At 34.7% G+C, this 18486-nt stretch overlaps 1 protein-coding gene across 1 annotated transcript in view; it reads right to left on the bottom strand.

The window, feature by feature from the left end:
• The window catches only part of GALC (galactosylceramidase), a 46494-nt gene that overhangs the window by 12316 nt on the left and 15692 nt on the right, over window positions 1-18486 (bottom strand). Inside the window, exons 6-13 of the mRNA XM_006925502.3 lie at window positions 18115-18153; window positions 15257-15387; window positions 11904-12059; window positions 9099-9223; window positions 7909-8036; window positions 4541-4630; window positions 3733-3819; window positions 1514-1664 (exon numbers count right to left, since the gene is read on the bottom strand). Coding sequence (XP_006925564.1) covers window positions 1514-1664; window positions 3733-3819; window positions 4541-4630; window positions 7909-8036; window positions 9099-9223; window positions 11904-12059; window positions 15257-15387; window positions 18115-18153 — 907 coding nt within the window. The remainder of the gene's footprint in view (window positions 1-1513; window positions 1665-3732; window positions 3820-4540; window positions 4631-7908; window positions 8037-9098; window positions 9224-11903; window positions 12060-15256; window positions 15388-18114; window positions 18154-18486) is intronic.

Here is an 18486-nt window from a genome sequence, read left to right on the forward strand (position 1 = left end):
TATAAGTTTTCTTCTATTTTTCTTCTATTTCTAAAATGGAAGTTGGGGGAGTTTTGAGTCTAAACTATATGTCAATCTTGTCTCAGTTTTATTAAATTATAGTCATAATGATGAAGACTACAGAAGAGCAAGTTTAGTCATAATACGGTATAGCTATTTTGCACCTCATGATTTCTAAGTATTTTCACATTGATCGTATCATCTGAGATATTAAGAACCCTATAAAGTAGTCCTAAAGCCTGGCTTATAGTTTTTAACTTTAGTTTTTAGTTTATTTTATAGCCAATAATGCATTACATTTTAGATTTGAATGTTAAGAGTTGCCTTTCAGTCTTCAGGTCACAGAATAAATAGTTTGGGTGTTGGCACAAGTTCTTCAATCTCATTAAGTAGGCTGTCTCCCACACAGACTCACCTACTGAGGGTAAGAAGGGTTACCTTGCCAACAGAGAATTGAGCAACAAATCGCTAAGACACTTGCAGTTGACAAAATTAATGGATTCGTCTATTTCAGAGAGCTGTAAGAAAGCAAAGCACCAAGCTCCCCTGAGGGCCACTGTTGTCTGTGTTACCCAAATAACTGTGAGGACTCCAGTACACAGTGCAAAGGGCCTTATACTCCAAGCAACCATGAGATTGCTTCCTGGGAAAGGAGCTAAGACTCCTCGCAGATGGTCAGAGTCTCCATCCATGGTGGAGACTCTGCAGCAACAGGAGGTTCCAGCCGCTCTGGCAATGCCAGTCTCCCTCCCCACTTCTCTGCTACAGCTGTAGGTGTTAGGAGCAGAGCAAAGAGCCACCTGATCCTGTCTGTGAAGTCCACAAAGCTACTAACAACACTTACTAGTCACCAACTTTTGCCACTTGCTGAGCGATCTAGGAAAATAACCACAGTGTCCATGCCTTCTAACTGCAAACTGTTTTTCTAAATTACCTAGAATCAAAAGCTTTTCTAACAGCTTTAAGGCAGATCTTCCCAGAAAACCAGGAGAATGCAAATATAAAACTCCGAGGGTGGGGAGTTAGATTACCCAAGGACAGCACAGCTGCCACGGGCACTCAGCTAGAGGGTGGGGAGTTAGATTACCCAAGGACAGCACAGCTGCCCACGGGCACTCAGTCTGCTGGCGCTGCTGAAAGACAGGTATTAACATGCCTTAACCTGTACACAAAGGGACAGTGTCAATAATGGCTTTCATGAGACATGGATAACCGAGCAGTAGCAGTGTCACAAATCTTAAGATTCACCCAAACGCAAGTTAGAATTTTAACTTTCATTCTGACAGTGACCTCTACATTTCTTTTGGCACTGAAAAATACAGGGTCCTCAAATTGAGGTTCGCCTTGAAATAACACAATTAGGCCTCATTTACTGGATAGAGATTCAGAGCTAAATGAATGTAATTTTCACAGCCACTCCATCATGCACTGGCATGATGGGCAGAAATCTCTCTGCTACTGCTAAGGAGGAAAACCAAGCCAAGATTTAGTTAAAAAAAAAAAAACAACTTACCGACATTGAAATCATCCTTATAGACACGTGGGAAGGGCTTAGATTTTGGAGGCAGCGGGTAGCTGCCTTTGCTGCCGGTGGTGAGAGTGGTGACTGTGAACAGCTCGTCCTCCCCCAGTTCCAGCGTGAAACGGCCACCGCTGTCGAGCAGCTGAAAAAACACACGCTGTGTTCAAGGGCAGGTGCTCTGGCTCATCTCATTTGGGCAAAACAGCTTTTTAAAAAATAATCTTAACGATAAGCCAAACTCATTTCTGTTTGAACTGCCTAACCACTTGTGAAGGACACAGCCAAGATTAAGGCCTTCGGAATTTTTTTAAAGTTATTTTGAAGACTTTATAAAATTATACTTTATGGAAAGGATTTTAAAAGAATTTCACTTCATGGAGGGAAGGAGGACTAGATGAACCCCAAATCTATTTCTGTTTGTCTATTCTTTTCCATTAGACTGTAAGCTCCTTAAAGCTTGTACATATTCAATACACATAACTAGGAGATCTGCTGATTTATTTTTTAGGACTTTACTAAGCCTTTACTAAAGTAGAAAAAATCCATAAGATCTCACTGTTGATTCATTTTAATCACAGAAAATCTTTCACTATGAAGAAAAAAAGTCCAACTCATTATATGTTCAATACATATTTCCATTAGCAAATTAGGTTTATACCATATTTATGGTCTAAGCAACTTAATCTCTTTAAAGAACAAGTCTTCATCTACAAAATGAGGGAAAAAATACATACTTCATAGGACTGTTGTAAGGATTAAATGAGATAATGTGTATAAAGTGCTCTTAGCTCACTGTGTCACCTACAAGAAGCACTCTCTCTACCACACCTATTCTGAGCTAAGTGCAGACACTGAAGACACTGGAATCCTTCTTACTATATGTAGTCATTAGATGAATGACCACTTTATGACATTCGAGCAGCTTTATTTTTCTACTTTGAATTAAAGGGGTTTATACCATATCTGTGCTTTAATTATAAATCGGTCAGATTTATGAAATATCTAACACCATATTCTGACTCAGAAATAACCCCAAATGATATTATTTTTCCTATGGAGAAAATCAATTTTATTATGTTATTTCTAGCAATACATTGTACAAAAAGTAAAGAGTGTTCTCTTTTTGGAATTTAATATGTAATGGGTGTTCAATCACTGACAGTGACTAGTGAATTCACAGACTATTAATAATTACCAGGAAAAGTAGGCCAATTCATTCTTTGTAATATTTCCTGAGAAACCATCATGTGCTCAGTACTATAGTAGGCACTTGGGATAAAAAGTTAAATAAGGCAGGGTTCCAATCCTCAAGGTGTCCAGTGTAGCTGGGGAAGTGTGTAACTAGGTAAGTGCATATTCCTAGGTGGCCATGCGCTAAGACTTGTGGGAAAAGCCCCAGAGGAAGTGACACTTGCACTAAGTGTCAAAGATATGTGGCAAAGATATGTGGAGAAGGCATTCTCAGAGGAAGAAAAAGCATGTGCAAAGTCACAGAAGTAATTAAATTGGCATGCTGTGCTCTGAAAAATGCAAGAAGTTTAGTCCGTGAGGAGAGCCCAGTGCAGCAGGACATGCATCTCGAAAGAAAAGCAGTCTATTACGTCATGAGGTGACAACAAGGGTCGTGGGCTACAGGAAGAGATGTGAACTCACAGGAAAAATCGCTGAGGCACTTAGAGTAAGAGTTTGATAAAAATCAGATCTGCATTTTAGATACATCACTCCGGTAGCCGTGTGGTGGTTGGCCTGGACGGTCAGATTAGTGGCTGAAAAAATAGGTAGTTTCTATAATCCAGGAGGGAGACAATGAAGAACTGAAACAAGCAGTAGCAGTGGGAACAGACAATAAGGAATAGGTGAGAGAAATATGTGGATGATAGAATTGACTACTCTTGGTCACTGGTGGTGAGTGGGAAAGAGAGTTTCAAATGAGACTCAAACAGCTGAGCTGGGGATCCAAGTGACAGTGGTACCATTCACCAAGACAAATTAAACACCTGAGAAAACAAACACAGCTATAAAACACAAACTTCTTCTATACTGCATTGTAGAGGATTTCTATTAAAAAAAAAGTTGGGGGACAACTTTATCTCTATTATGCTTCAGCCACAAAATAAATTATAAAATTAAAAATTCTTAATTCATTAATCAAATTCTGTCCCCCTTATCTGTTGTAATGTTCAAAATATAAGAATTTATTTTAAAACTACCCATAGAGAATCCAGTTGTTTGAAAATAACTCTCTCGGGTGCTTTTCCAAGTTTGGTATACCACACCTGCATCTCTGGTATTTCACTCTAAGGAGAAAACACACACAAAAGCACAGCTGAGTGGTTCATAATAACCTTTTTGAGAATTTCCAAAATCAGCACCAGCAAGAACAATTAAGGACAATGTGCAGTCTATTTCTATTTACCAAAGACCCATCTGAAATTTTAAATAGTAACATTTTGAGAATAGAAAGGTATTATTCAAGCACATATTTTATTTCCTGTAAATCTACAGACTTTTAGCAAACGTTTAAAAAGACTTCAGTGCCTTTGCTTCAAAGGTACTCATTACCACGCCTATATAAAAGCTTTTTAAGAATGTTCTGGTATTGAAAAACAATCTTAATGCAATTAGTAGTCAGGAAGTATACTGTATTTTCTGTATTTAAATCTAACAGTAAGTAGGAATAGCTAGAATCTAGTGTCTTTTTATTTTTTGTACAGAGTACTGAAAAGATCAATGCTTTAAAGTTCCCTAGATTACATAATTGATGCTTCTACCAATAAGAACGACTTTCTTGCAGGTGATTTTTGTTAAATGTTCATCAAAGCCACAGAGAGTTTTACCTCCTACTGGCTTCCGTAGTGTCTAAAACAAGTCTGCAGAAAGAAGACAACAGGGCCATTCATTCACATGCAAACTCTTAATGATTGTAATATAAGACTTCACTTAAGAACTGCTAGCCTGTGATAAAATACAGAAGTTCTCAAAATCAAAACCAAAATAAAATCCCACATATTTACTTACGAAAGAACCCTTAAGAACGAAGGTAGCAAACTGGTGTGACACATTGAAATAAGGAAGATGTGGCCGTATACACACAGAATGTCTATGGCTCTGAGGAGAAAAAAAAAAAAATCATATAAGTTATCCAAATGATGTACAAACCATCTTAGGGAAAAAGAATAAAACATTTAATGCCCCTGAGATTAATAGCAATGGCACACATTAGGTCACAATATAAGTTTATTTCAAATTTTTAAAGACTTTTTCCTAATATAACCTTTATTGAATGTCTATTGAGTATGCCTAGTCAAAGCAAAAGCTCATTGGCATTCTAATGGAATCAAACTTTGAATTCATAGCTAAATTCTAGTCATTTTCTAACACACAGATTAATTTTTATGTTGTAACTATTTTCCAAGTAAAATGGATCAAGTGAAAAGCAAATGCTCGGGATGTTTTTACTGAAAAGGCATCTCATCTAAATACAACCTTCGAATAGACAACTAAGGTCAGCTAAATACATATAATAAATAATGCTAATATTGCCAACATCATGTTTTACTTAATGGTCACTACTATGGGCTGGGATCAAAGGACGTATGCGACATAATCCCTACTCAAATGGATTCCACAATCACACAGTACTTGGAGTATATGTCTCAGCCAGGCTTTGTGGACAATAAAAAAAATTACAATTATTATCAAAGATTTCAATATCTGATCCTCAGTAATTAATATACAGCTCGACAGAAAATCAACAAGAAAACAGGCAATCTGAACAATACTACCAAGTAACCTGCCTGGACTGACAGCTATAGGTCACTTCATCCAGCAACCGCAGAATGCACATTCTTGTCTGGTGCACAAGGAACATGTATCAAGGTATACCACATACCCATAACAGAAGTCTCAATAAATTCGGAAAGATTCAAGTCATACAAAGTATATCCTTTAACTATAATAAATTAAATCAGAAATAAGTAACAGAAAAACCTCTCGAAAAACTTCAAAATATTTAAAAATTAAATTTCTAAATAATCCATGGCTCAAAGAAAAAATAAAAAGGGAAATCAGAAAGCATTTTGAGCTGTATGAAAATAAAAACAACACATCAAGATTTGTGGGATGCCATGAAAGCAGTAACTTTAGGAGTAAATTTATAGCACTAAACACCTAGATTAGAAAAGAAAAAAGGATATGAGACTTCAGCTTCCAACTCAAGGTACTAGAAAAAGAGGATAAATTAAAACCAAAGTAAGCAGAAGAAAGAAAATAATAAAAATTGAAAGAGAAATCAATTAAATAAAACTTAATGAAACAAGAAAGAATAATCAAGAAACCAAGAGCTGATTATTTGAGAAAATCAATAAAGTAGATAAACTTTAAAATGTTAAATACAGAGTTATCATATGACGTAGTAATTCCACTCCTAGATATTTACCCAAGAGAAATGAAAACACATATCCAAGAAAAACTTATACACAAATGTTAACCTCAGCATTATTCATTATACCCACAAATTAGAAACAACCCCAAAATCCATCAACTGATAATGAATAAATAATGTGGTATATCTATACAATGAAATATTATACAGACATAAATATAATGAAGTACTACAGATAAAGAACTATAAAAACATTAAGTGAAGGAAGCCAAGCACAAAAGGCCACAGAGTATATGATTCAACTTATATGAAATGTCAAGAAGAGGCAAATCCACAGAGAAGGGAATGAGAAGTGACTCTAATGAGTATGGAGTTCCCTTTTGGGGTGATGAAAATGTTCTGAAATTAAATAGTTGCACAATTCTGTGAATATACTAAAAACAACGGAATTGTACACTTTAAAGGGTGAATTTTATAGTATGTGAATTAAATTTCAATTTAAAATTCAATTAATATAAATCATTATTTTAGTGAACAAAAAAAACCACATGATGCTTCCAATAAATACAGAAAAACTGTGACACGATCCAACATCCATTCCTTATTTTAATAAATAGCTGGGAATAGAGAGTAATTTCTCCCTGATAAAGGGTATACATGGAAAACATCATACTTAAGGGTAAAAGACGCAATACTTTTCTCCTAAGATCAAGGACAAGACAGGGATATCTGTTTTTACTACTTTCATTCAACACTATGTTGGAGATTCTAGCCCGTCCAATCAGGCAAGAATAAGAAATCCATTTTGGAAAGGAAGATGTAAAATTATTTTTATATGTAGATCATCCACCAAAAAAATTCAATGGAATCAACCAAGAAAAAGCTACTAGAATTATATGTGAGTTTAGCAAGGTTGTAGAAAACAAGATCATTATACAAAGATCATTATACCTGTATTACTATATACTACCTACTAATAGAATTAAACTTTTTTAAAATACTATTTACAATAGAGCTGAAAATATGAAATAGCTAAAATTTTAACAAAAGATGTGAAGGATCTGTACTCTGAAAACTACAAAATATTGTTGAGAAATTAAAGAAAATCTAAATAAATTCAAGGATATGCCTAGTTAATGGGTTGGAAGACTTGATGTTGGTCAGATACCAATTCTCCCCAAATTGATCTATAGATTCAAGGTAATCTCAATTAAAATCTGAGCAGGCTTTTTTTTTTTTTTTAAGAAATTGACAAGCTGATTCTAAAATGCACAAAGAAATGCAAATGACCTAGAAAGTCAAAACAAATTTGAAAAAGAAAGTGAGGGCACTAACACTGTTTCTAGGAATTATTATAAATATAGACTTGACAGATGGACAAAAGTCTTCCATGAGCTTCCCTTATCTGACTAAAAGCAGCAACTCCTGAGAAATAAAGCTGCAATGAATTCCTCTTCAGAATGGATGAATTCCCAGAAAGAAGAAATGGGACTAAAACTACCCCAAATCTCCAGGGAAGTTTAATGGCCCTGAATGAGAGGAAAAAAACACTCACACCAGTATAGTCAAACACTATCACGAACTTCCTGTTTGTTTTCCCAAAAACCCATTTTTCTTTTCAGTTATTTATTTTCCATAAGTGCCCCCTTCTGTCCCTCCCCATTATCTACTGAGCTAAGTATACAAACCCAGATTGTAACCACCCTCTGAGTCACTCATCACTGAATTTCTCCCACATGTATGTGCATTGCACGCACAAATAAATTGTTTTCCTTTTTTCTGTTTATCTGTCTTCTGTGTGTTTAATTTGTGAGGCCCCAGGTACTGAACCTGAAAGGGTAGAAGAAAAAGTTTCCTCCTCCCCTAAATACTATTTATTATATGTCTGTCAATCATACTTTAAAAGCTAGTTTAAAAAAAAAAATGTTCAGTGTGCTATATGCTGTTTTTACAATACAACAAAGTGAATTATTCCAAAAAACAACAACAACAAAAGCATTACCATAGTCTCAACGATGATGGTAAGGTTACCTAAGCCGTCAGTCAGAGCTGCGTAGCTTCCTCCCTTCTCTAAATGGCCAACTGTCTTCAGGTAATACCAACCTGGTTGAGTAAACTGAGTGGTGTGAGCTGCAGAAAAGCAGAGAAAGACTTTAAATAAGATAAAAATGGTGATAACACTGTTTCTTTTAAACAAACGAAAAAAGCCCATCTACTGATTTGATTCTGATTAAGTCCAGCAAGCTATTTATTTTGGAAGAAAACACTTGCCAACTCCATGTTCCAACACTGGAATAATTAGTCCGGTTAAATGGTACAACTGTGGGAAGATTCTTAGAATGACTAGAAAAAATAAATGAACCACACTCTGTCAATTCAAGAATATTGTCTTCTCTTCCAAGAGCAAAATAAAGTTATCCTTTCCCAATCTTTGTTCATCTCTATTTAACCCATCCTACTATAACTACAAAAAAATAAATAAATAAGGTTAAAAAAGTTAATAATGCATTTCAAAAACTTAAGTTTTATGGTTTCAAATGAGTTTATTTCCACTATGTATATTTATTGGGCACCTCCAAAGCTGGCCCTGACCCCACCTCTGACAAAAAATCAATTTCAATATCAAAAGAGTTAACCAACCAGGAAGTATGCCAAAGTAGCATATTATTTTTAAAGTTACTTGAGAAACAGTCTCTGCAAAGACACTCTGACTCTCCTCTGTGTCCCCCTGAAAACAGGAAACAAATCTCCCACATGAAAGGTATCCTCCCTGCACCAGGAAGTAGAGAAACATCCTTACTGCCAGAGATAGGCAACTCAGAGCCAAGAAGCCGCCTAGGCAAACCGCTGGGTTTCTTCACTAGTTAGCACCCCAAGCCCATTTTGGTGCCTTGTCAGTTCTTCACAAATGTTTTGTTTCTTTGTCTAAAAGTTATGCCAACCACCTGCTTTGGTTACTTCTTCGGTCCAATAATCTATGAGACCTCCATATATACAAAATTAAATTTGTTCTTCTTTTTTTTTTTTTTTGTCCTGTTAATCTGTCTCACGTCTATTTAATTATTAGACAGCTAAAAACACCAAAAGGGTTAGGGAGAAATTGTCCCCCTCCCTGACAGTCCTCTCTCAGTGTTTTCTGCTTTGTCTCTTAGAAATGAATTTAGAGAGCGAGAGATGGTATCTGAATCATACCTGTTATCCAAATAGGAGCCTCTACTACATAATGCCCACTCCACGGTTCCTGAGCTGTCATCAGCCCAGAACGCCCATACGGCAGCTGGTCATAGTAGCTAGCCACCAAATTCCAAGCAATGGTTCTAAAAGATTCGTTTGATAAAAGAGAAACACCAAAACAGCTGTGATAAAAATGCAACAGTCTAGAGCCTACATAGTAAAAAGACCTTAATGTTGTTTATATAAATATAGGTAAATAACCAAAAAAATGACCACCTGAAACAAGAAAATATAAGTTGCCTACATTCATTCTCATTTTGAAATAACCAGTGTTGGATGTATCTAAATATTTTAATGGTGAATCATACAATAAAAATATATAAATGTATATGAGATATACAATTATTACTGAGCAATGGTGTAACCAGAAGATGGATCATGCCCTACCAGTACCAGACATGTCACAGATTTGAGTCAAACACATAAAAAGGCTTTATCCATACCTGCTTTCCTTTGACAGTAAGCCTTCTTAATGCCCCAGTTTTATTGACATAATTTTATGAACTCGACTCTGAGATGTTGCAAAGTTTTGCAACTGAGAACTCTTAGAGTCTGACTGCCTGGGTTCAAATCATGGTTCCACCACTTAACCTCTCTAGACCTCACTTTCCTCATCTGTAAAATGAGGATAATAATTGTACTTAGCTCATGTGATTGTTGTGAGGATTAAATATACTAATGCATGTAAAGAGTGTAGAGCAAGGTCTGAGCTATAGCACTGCTATGATTCTCCTTCGTCTACAAGCACTAAGTGGGTCAGCTTGTTGGTCTATACTTTGGTCCATTCTTTCAGATGTCCACAGCTGGTGCTGAACCCTAAGACTGTGACTCTGGTTCTCAGGAAAATCCAAGGGCAAAAGAGAAGCTCTGGACCTGGTACTGGCTGGGTTCCTCACAGCTTAAAAATAAAAAAAAACACGGAGCTTATCCACAGAATTTTATTTTCCTTATCAAGTCCTCAGCCATAATAAAATGAGAGACTAGCATTATTAGAAAATCAAAGCCTTCTAATTCTGTCAATATAAAGTAGAAATAATAGTTCTGATTTTCAAAAATCTTTACTACCAGTGAAAATTTTAAGAGCTCTTATGATTTTACCCATGATCATGGTATCTTTTCTAGATAGAACTAAAATAAAATGAAAACAAACTATCTAGAGAGCATTTTGTAATTTACACAAAAACTTTGAAAATCTTTATACCTCTGATCCAGATTTTGACTCCATTTGTAAGAAACACCCTAAGGAAATCATAGATATCTATAAAGATAACTATGTACAATTGAACATTTCAGTGTGTACAAAGCTGTTAACTGAAATAGAAACTACTTCTACTTCTAGGAAGAGAATAATCAACAAGGTATAATATATTTTCTGTATCACCATTTCCCAAACTTGTATGGCATCAGAATCACCTGGGGCACTCATCAGCCCAACCGAATCCCAGGCATCTTCCCTGGAGATTGGGGTTCAGTGGTTTGGGCAGGTGCCAATGAATCCATATAAACAAGTGTTTCAGGTGCTACTTGAGACAAGGCAAGTTTGGGAAATTCTGCTTTATGTAACAGAACGTATGTAAATATTGAAAATGATGAAGTATAAGTATACTCGAATATAAGAAAAAGTTCATAATGCCTTGTTAAGTGAAAAGAAACTTCTTTAGTAAACATTATATAGTTTGGTCTCAATTTTATATTAAACTTTTATATATGTAACATAAATGGGAGGACATACACCAAAATTTTTAATAGTTACTTCTGGATGGCAAAAATATGAATGATTTTGTTTCCTTCTTTGCACTTATGCAGTTACTAAATTCTCTGCCACGAGCATGCATTACTCTTAATGTCAAATTAAGTTATTAGAACCACTCTCCATGATAAGCATCTTTCCTTTCAAAAAGAGAAGAAAAAGAACAAAGGCTGTCAGAATAATATATCTGCTTACATTAGCACAAAAGTATGTATTGACTTGCTTTTGTTATGTTTATTACTGTTTTAGAAAGCTCCTTTGGATCTAATTTCAATTACAGTTTCTCAAAGCATTTAAGAGATACTTCCCTGAGAAATTAAGAGTTGTGTTCTCTCTCTGTTTCTGGAAATAGTTACACAAATTAAGTATGTTATATGTCAGATTGGGAAGGGGCTAGTCCACAAGACAACTTGCCTAGTCTTTTCAAAAGTTCACATAAAAAAAAAGAGGAAGGAAGGAAACTACTCTAAATCAAGAGATTTTAGGGTCATGATGTCAAAATGCAATGCATGGTACCTGGCTCCTAGCTTTTTAAAAAGAAGCTATAATGACATTTTTGGACACAATTAGGAAAATTTGAATATAGACTGGGCATTTAGAAATACTTTTAAAAATGCTCTTATGCTCTTATGTATCAAAGTGATATTGTGATCATGTAGGAGAACAGCCTTAATATTTGGTGCCACATACTAAAATATTTAGGAGTAAAATGTCATTTATTTCATAATTTATATACATGCGTGTATATAGCTTGTTAAAAATCATAGAAGTGTACAAATTTTACTGTAAATAAATTATATCTCAATAGGCTTGACTTTATTCAATACAGACTATATTCAAATATAGAAAAATAGATACAGCTTAGCTATAGATATAAATATAGATGAAGCTAAGGTAAAATGTTTACAATCATTGAACCTAGGTTGTGAGAATATGAAAGTCTATTGTAGTTTTTTCTACTTGTTTCTGAAATTTTTCAAATTAAAAATCTTCAAAAGTTTTTAATAACTTACGAAGTCATGTAGCCATTGATATAATTCTGATTCAATATGCGACCCCAGCAGCCTGCACCCACATCATTATTTAAAGTGCTAAAATCTTCTGAAGACCAAAGCTTCTTCTTAGTCAACCTTGCATCCTTTACTGTATGGGTTCCAGGATAATGAGCTCTAGAAAAGAAAGGGTGAAAGGGAATGGGAAGAGGTCAAAATGTGACACTTATATCTATTTGCTGAGTGAAGAAAAATACACGTCTTTTCCAATATTTTATTTGAGAACAATGGATAGCTTCTAGGTAGATGTCAGATTGACTGTAAGCATCTGCTTCCCATCCTTGTGTCTCAGGACATCATTAAAATGGGGTAAACTTATAATGACACACAAAATGGGATGAAAGACCATCGATGGATGGAAAATGTCTACCTGTTTCTAGAAACCATAAAATGTATGAAAAGATGTTGATAGACGGAGGTAGCAGAGGAAGCCACAGACTTAAACACTCCAAGAGACGAATGAGGTGGAGATAGGATTCAGACTTCCCAGGGAAAGTACAGAATTTGGGACACTAGGAATGAAGGAGTAAGAAGGAAGCTAAAAATAAGACTAACGAATCTATCGTATATAGTACCTCCTCCCCTGTCTTAACCCTAGCAGACAGAGAGAAAGGCAGCTTGGCATTTATTCCCAGACAAAAACAATAAAAACTCACACAGAGTTCCTTCTTGAATAAAAAGAATAAACTACTTTTGGAAAACTTCCAGTTATCATCCCAGAGCAGTGGTGGCTGCTCTGGGTGATTCTGCCTGGAGAAGGCAAGGCAGGATTTGCTACTGACATCGAGTAAAGGCCAGAAATGCTGTTAAACATCCTAAAATGCACAGAACAGATCCCCACAACGAAGAATTGTCCAGTGAAAATATCAAAAGTGCAGAGGTTGAGAAACCCTGCCCCAAAGTGATAAATCCCTCCCTTATTCTAACATTTGAGAGAAGTCAGTCAGGTGAAGTATAAATGTATATTTATTCTTCCAAAAGTTGAACATTGCCATAACTATTCATTACTGAATAAAAACAATTAAGAAATTTCAAATGTACGATAGAAAACAGACTGACAGTTCATATAGTCATAAGAGAGCATGTTAGCAAAATAACTTTAGGAACATGAGTATAAACTTTTTAGGCCAACAATTATTTCCAAAAAATTTATTAATAATATAAGCAGACAATAGAGATTAGATTATATCATAATTCTAATCTTAGTAGTTTGGTGTAGTAGGGCTCATAACATTAAAAGAATGATTTTGAAGATCTGTTTTAGTTTTTAGTTAGTTAATTCCATTTAGTTCATGCATCTTCTATGAGAATGTCCTTTCTGGGAATTCAGTATACCTAGTAAAGATCAATTAGGGTACCACATCAATTTAGCATTTCAGGATTTCATGAGGAAGAAAAGAATATATAAAAAGTAATAAAATATATAAAGAGAAGTATTTGATAAAAATGAGGTTCCATCAAGATTCTGTTGAGTCATTGAACTCAGCTGAAAACAGGCATCTATTCAGTATTGTAACTCTATACTACAGAGACCAAAAGATCAAGGTTGCTCCTAACAGGGTTAAGAAATTATTGTTCTGGCACCGTAATGCCCAATTTGGAAAATATTACTAGTAATCTTTGTAAACATAATTTTAATAATTTCTTACATTTTAGAATTATTCTTATATCACAGAACTTCATTCTAACATCATGATATTCATCTTCGATGCTTCGGCCAAATAGTTTTCAGATTCACCTAGTTGTCACTCAGCCAAATGCATGTTTAATGTATCTCTCATTAAAATATACTCATATAAAAAAATAAGGCCTGGAAAGTAATATGCTAGTATGTTACCAATGATTTCAAGATGTTAGGATTATGACTAAATTCTAACTCTATAGTTTTCTACAATTTCCACATTTTCTATAATGAGCATGCATTATTTTTAAAATCTAAGATAAACTCCTTAAAATTATAGAAATAGATGTTACATCTCTCATTCAGAAAACAATGGAACTGTTATATTATGTTTAAAACCTGAATAATTTATTAAATGATCTCAACAAAGAAGGATAGAACTAATACCAAAATCTGGGTCTCTCCCAACATCCATTGCTACTTCAACAAAATGTAAACTTTAAGAATATAATTTTTAAATGTATATAATTAGGTAAAACATCTTCATCATTTCACAGTATGTATGGCCATGAGCTCATACTTATGGAGACTGAGTGATGGGAACATGGATATTTATTATGTTATTCTGCCAACTTTTGTGCATGTTCAAAATTCTTCATAAAAAAGGACATTAGATCAAGAAGAGTCTTCGCACTGAATAAAGAACAAATTCCACATATACACGTATTCTATTTTTCAAATGTTTATATACATTGTTATAACAGATACATTAAAATTCACTTCAAAAAAGTACTGCTGGACAGAGCGTAAGAGAAGGGGAATTGGAAGAAGGTGGTCGAATGCTACAATATTCCAGGTGTAAGATAAATAAACACCGGGGCTGAAATGAGCATGTGATGGCTGCAGTAAACATTGCTGTATGGTGTACAGACAGGCTGCTAGAGAGTAGATCCTAAGAACTCTCATCACGAGAAGAATTTTTTTCTTTTTATTGTATCTATATGAGGTCATAGATGTTAACTGAACCTATTGTGGTAATTATCTCACAATATATGTAAATTGAACCATCATGCTGTATACCTTAAACCTGTACAGTGATGTATAGCAATTATTTCTCAATAAAACTGAAAGTAGATAGTAGACGGATGGATGGATGGATGGATGGATAAATAAGACACAGAATAAAAAATATTGCTGGAACCCCGTAAGGTCAAGATGCAGAGGACTGAAAGGCAGATTGGTCTACGGGAGCAGGGTCAAAGTCATACCGCTAAGGAGACATAACAAAAGTCATAATCAGTGTACCACACCAGGCCCATAGGCATTCATGAGAGAATTCCCAACCACAAGAAGTCTGAGGGTTAGGAACTGATTTCATGACATTGTCTCTTATAACTTCTAAAATTTAAATACTTCACTGCCCCTTAATCTAAACAAAGCCATGTTTTATTACCGAAAATGTTAACACAATTTTTAAAAGTTACCAATACATTTCATTGTCATAGAAAAACCCCAAAATACATATGTTTCAAAGACAAAGAAATGAAATATCAGTTGTACAGGCTCTGGTTAAATAAATACAAGAGAGCTACTTTCTGAACATGTAATCAAAGGGCAATGACATTTGAGGAAAGGGCAACGACAAAGGCACGGTCAACGAGAAATTCACATTTCAAAGTAAAACACTCCTTACCCTATAACATCAATCACTTTCATGAGCTCGGAGTCAAGCAGCATAGAAGCAGAAATGGGCTCCCAGAGATTATCACTCGCTATGATTTTCACATGCTGGAGACCTTGATAGTTCAGCATTCTTCTTAAAACCTTTCAGAGAGATAAACAGAATATAGGATAGGTTACAAATGAGCTCTCGCCTGTTGAATTACAACCAGGATAGCTAAAGTATCTTCAAAACTCAGCATTCTGGATGATAGTGCCAATATTATTTGCCCGTAGAAACATGCTTCCTATATAAAATAAAGGCATTATCATTAAGATAACCTACTTCATGGGAAAGTAAAGAGAAAGCAAACAAACCCAAGAGGTAAAAATGTTTTAGAGGGATTTTCCCTCTGACTTGAAAATGTTTAACCATAGAAAATTTGGGTGGGAGGGTAGAAAGTTAATTAAAAAAAAAACAACTCATAATACTACTACCCAGAAATAACCATTATTATTTTGCTATACATTCTTTCAGTAACTTTCTTATGAAGATGCAATAATAAAATTGAGATCATACTAAACATACCATTTGATGAAATGCTTTAATCTATAATTTTTTTGTTTTTCCAATGTCTTCAAATATTCTGCCATTACCAAAAATATTACAGTTCTTAATATTTTGTACTATAGTAGAAATAGAAATAAGAAACATTCCAATGTTCCCCTTAAGTCTTTCACAGGCTTAGACAGGATAGGCAATAAAATTTACCCTCAGGACAATCCACCCTTGAAAATTGAAAGTAACAAGCTAAATTCTCATAGGAAATAAATTGACAAAGCACAGAGTGCCTCCTCCAGGATTTAGTACTATACTTGGGCCCCATGAGGACTCTAAAAGAAACACAAGATGGGATCCTCGTCCTTAGGCAACAAACACACTCACCAGGACACTAAAACTAACAGGTGTACTAGAAAATCAGCGAAGACATACATACCAAAATGTATGGATTGCCAACTTGCTAAAGAGCAGAGAAGAAGAGACATCATTTAACCCGGGAGTAGAAGAATTAGATTTCAAAACAGAAATAGTTCTTGATGAATAAATATGAATAAGCCCACGGCTGTAATATCAACCACTTGGAACAGTCCAGCTCATGGTAGTATGTGCTCAATAAATATTGATCTAATTAATTAAGATAAGAAAGAACAAAGATTTTCACAAACTCTCTTTCCACATTCTAACTTTTCTACGTCAGGGAATTTTCCAATTAATGTGCTCTTTTAGGAGGCAAATAACGAAAGCTCTAGTCGATTCCACGTTGTACTTTAAATGGATGATTTCTCAAAACTGATGTATTATAGTATTTTAAAAAACAAGGTTTGAATTAGATTAGCAATCCAAGTTCATCTTTCACATGAGGTTTCTAGGGCACTCCGGAAGCAATGTGAACAGATCCTTAATAGTAAATGGAAACCATCTCTCAAGATTCAGAATTGAGAATCCCTATCCCTCTATTGGGAGACCAATCTTGAGCTTCATCACTGTGAAATTCTTTCTTATTCTTACAGAGAAAAGGGAGAGCAACTGACTCAAACTTGCATTTTTTCACTACGAATCTATCTAGTTTGTCTAGTGCTATTCCTAGACCATCACTTCTAAGGTTGCTTACATGTTATACAGTATATTCAAATAACACTCCAAAATATACAAGCCTATAAGCTGTACTTTTAAATAAATTTCCATCTCAAAACCAGTATAAATAGCAGCATTCTTAGAACAGAGTTTATTTGCAGTGTCATGCCCCTGCCGTAGCCACTTGGGGAGCTCCTACGTATCCCATCTTGAAGACTGCAAGTGCCTGTCACCTCCTCTAATAGACCTCCCTAGTCCACCCGGGCAGAAGTGTCATCTCCTCTCTGTATCTTCCCAGAGCCCTGTATACACATTATTCTGAATGTGTAGAGAAATTATGACTGGTATTTTAATTGTCCATATGGAACCCAGATCACCCAAACATGAACTCCTTCGGGGAGAAACAGTCATTGTTATCCTTGTATTCCAAGCATGTGCACAATGCCTGACAAACTAGGTGTTGAGTAAATGCGTGCTGATCTCAACTAAACGAGTAAACAAAAGAAATTTAGTGCTTAAAACATAAGTCACTCAGTTGGAAGAAAATGTTTTAAAAACTGAAACAAAATATAACCACAAAATTATATTTTTTAGAGAAAAGACACATAAAATAAAACAAATGGAACTGAAAGGTAAACTAGAGAATATCTCCACCTAGAAGTTAAACTGCTTTTGTTTTCCAAGGACAGAAGGGGTTATTCTCAGCTTCTCCTTCCTTAAAAATAGCAATAATAGCATTTATCTCATAAGGGAAGTAGTAAGAATTAAATGAAGATAAATATTTAGAAAACTGGCTCAAAAATCACACACTTTGCAAACGTTAGTTGCTACCTATTTGCTAATTCCAAATAGAAAAATATAATACACTCCAATATAATAGGCATTCCAAAGAAAACAAGGAGCCCATGTACTAGAAAGTTTGATACAAGACAAGAAAAAAACTACATTTCTTTAAGGACTAAAGTCTAAAATGACACAACTGTTTTTATAGTGATTATTATAATTCCACAAATAATGAATCTTAAAATAGGAGAATTTAACAACTCTTCAGACGAAAGTAATTTGGGGCTTGAAGGGAATTACGAATGCTTTATCAGGAATGTTAACATTAAGATTTTGCTTGAATTTTATGTCACAACTCACAAAACAAGTAACTGTGCTGTAAAAAATACAGTCCTAGTACTAATTTCCATGGAAACATAAAAGAATTATTCACTAGTAACTTAAAGATTAAAACATTTTAAAGTTGTACAGACCTTGATATAATTGATGTCAAATGACCTCTCATTCCAAATCTGCAAAACAAAAAGTCAAAAAGTCTGAATTAAAAATTTTTAAGTGTCATAAAGTCAACATTATCATTAAGATGCCACTCCTTTCGTCTTTCCTATCACCTGGAAAGCTATTTTTCTTACTTCATGGAATGTCCTGGTTATAGAATTTAAAGATATTTATAAAGCAATAAATATCTTTATTTTAAAATTAACTTTTTAAAATTAAAAATACTATTTTTAAAACTTAAAATATTGGATGGGTATTATTTTAAAATCATTTATTTCAGAGAGGCTAAAAATGGAATACTCATTCATTCGACAAATACCAACAACGTACCGTGTGCCGGAAAATGC

Source organism: Pteropus alecto, unplaced genomic scaffold (assembly GCF_000325575.1).
Source record: "Pteropus alecto unplaced genomic scaffold, ASM32557v1 scaffold8, whole genome shotgun sequence".
Lineage (NCBI taxonomy): Eukaryota > Metazoa > Chordata > Mammalia > Chiroptera > Pteropodidae > Pteropus > Pteropus alecto.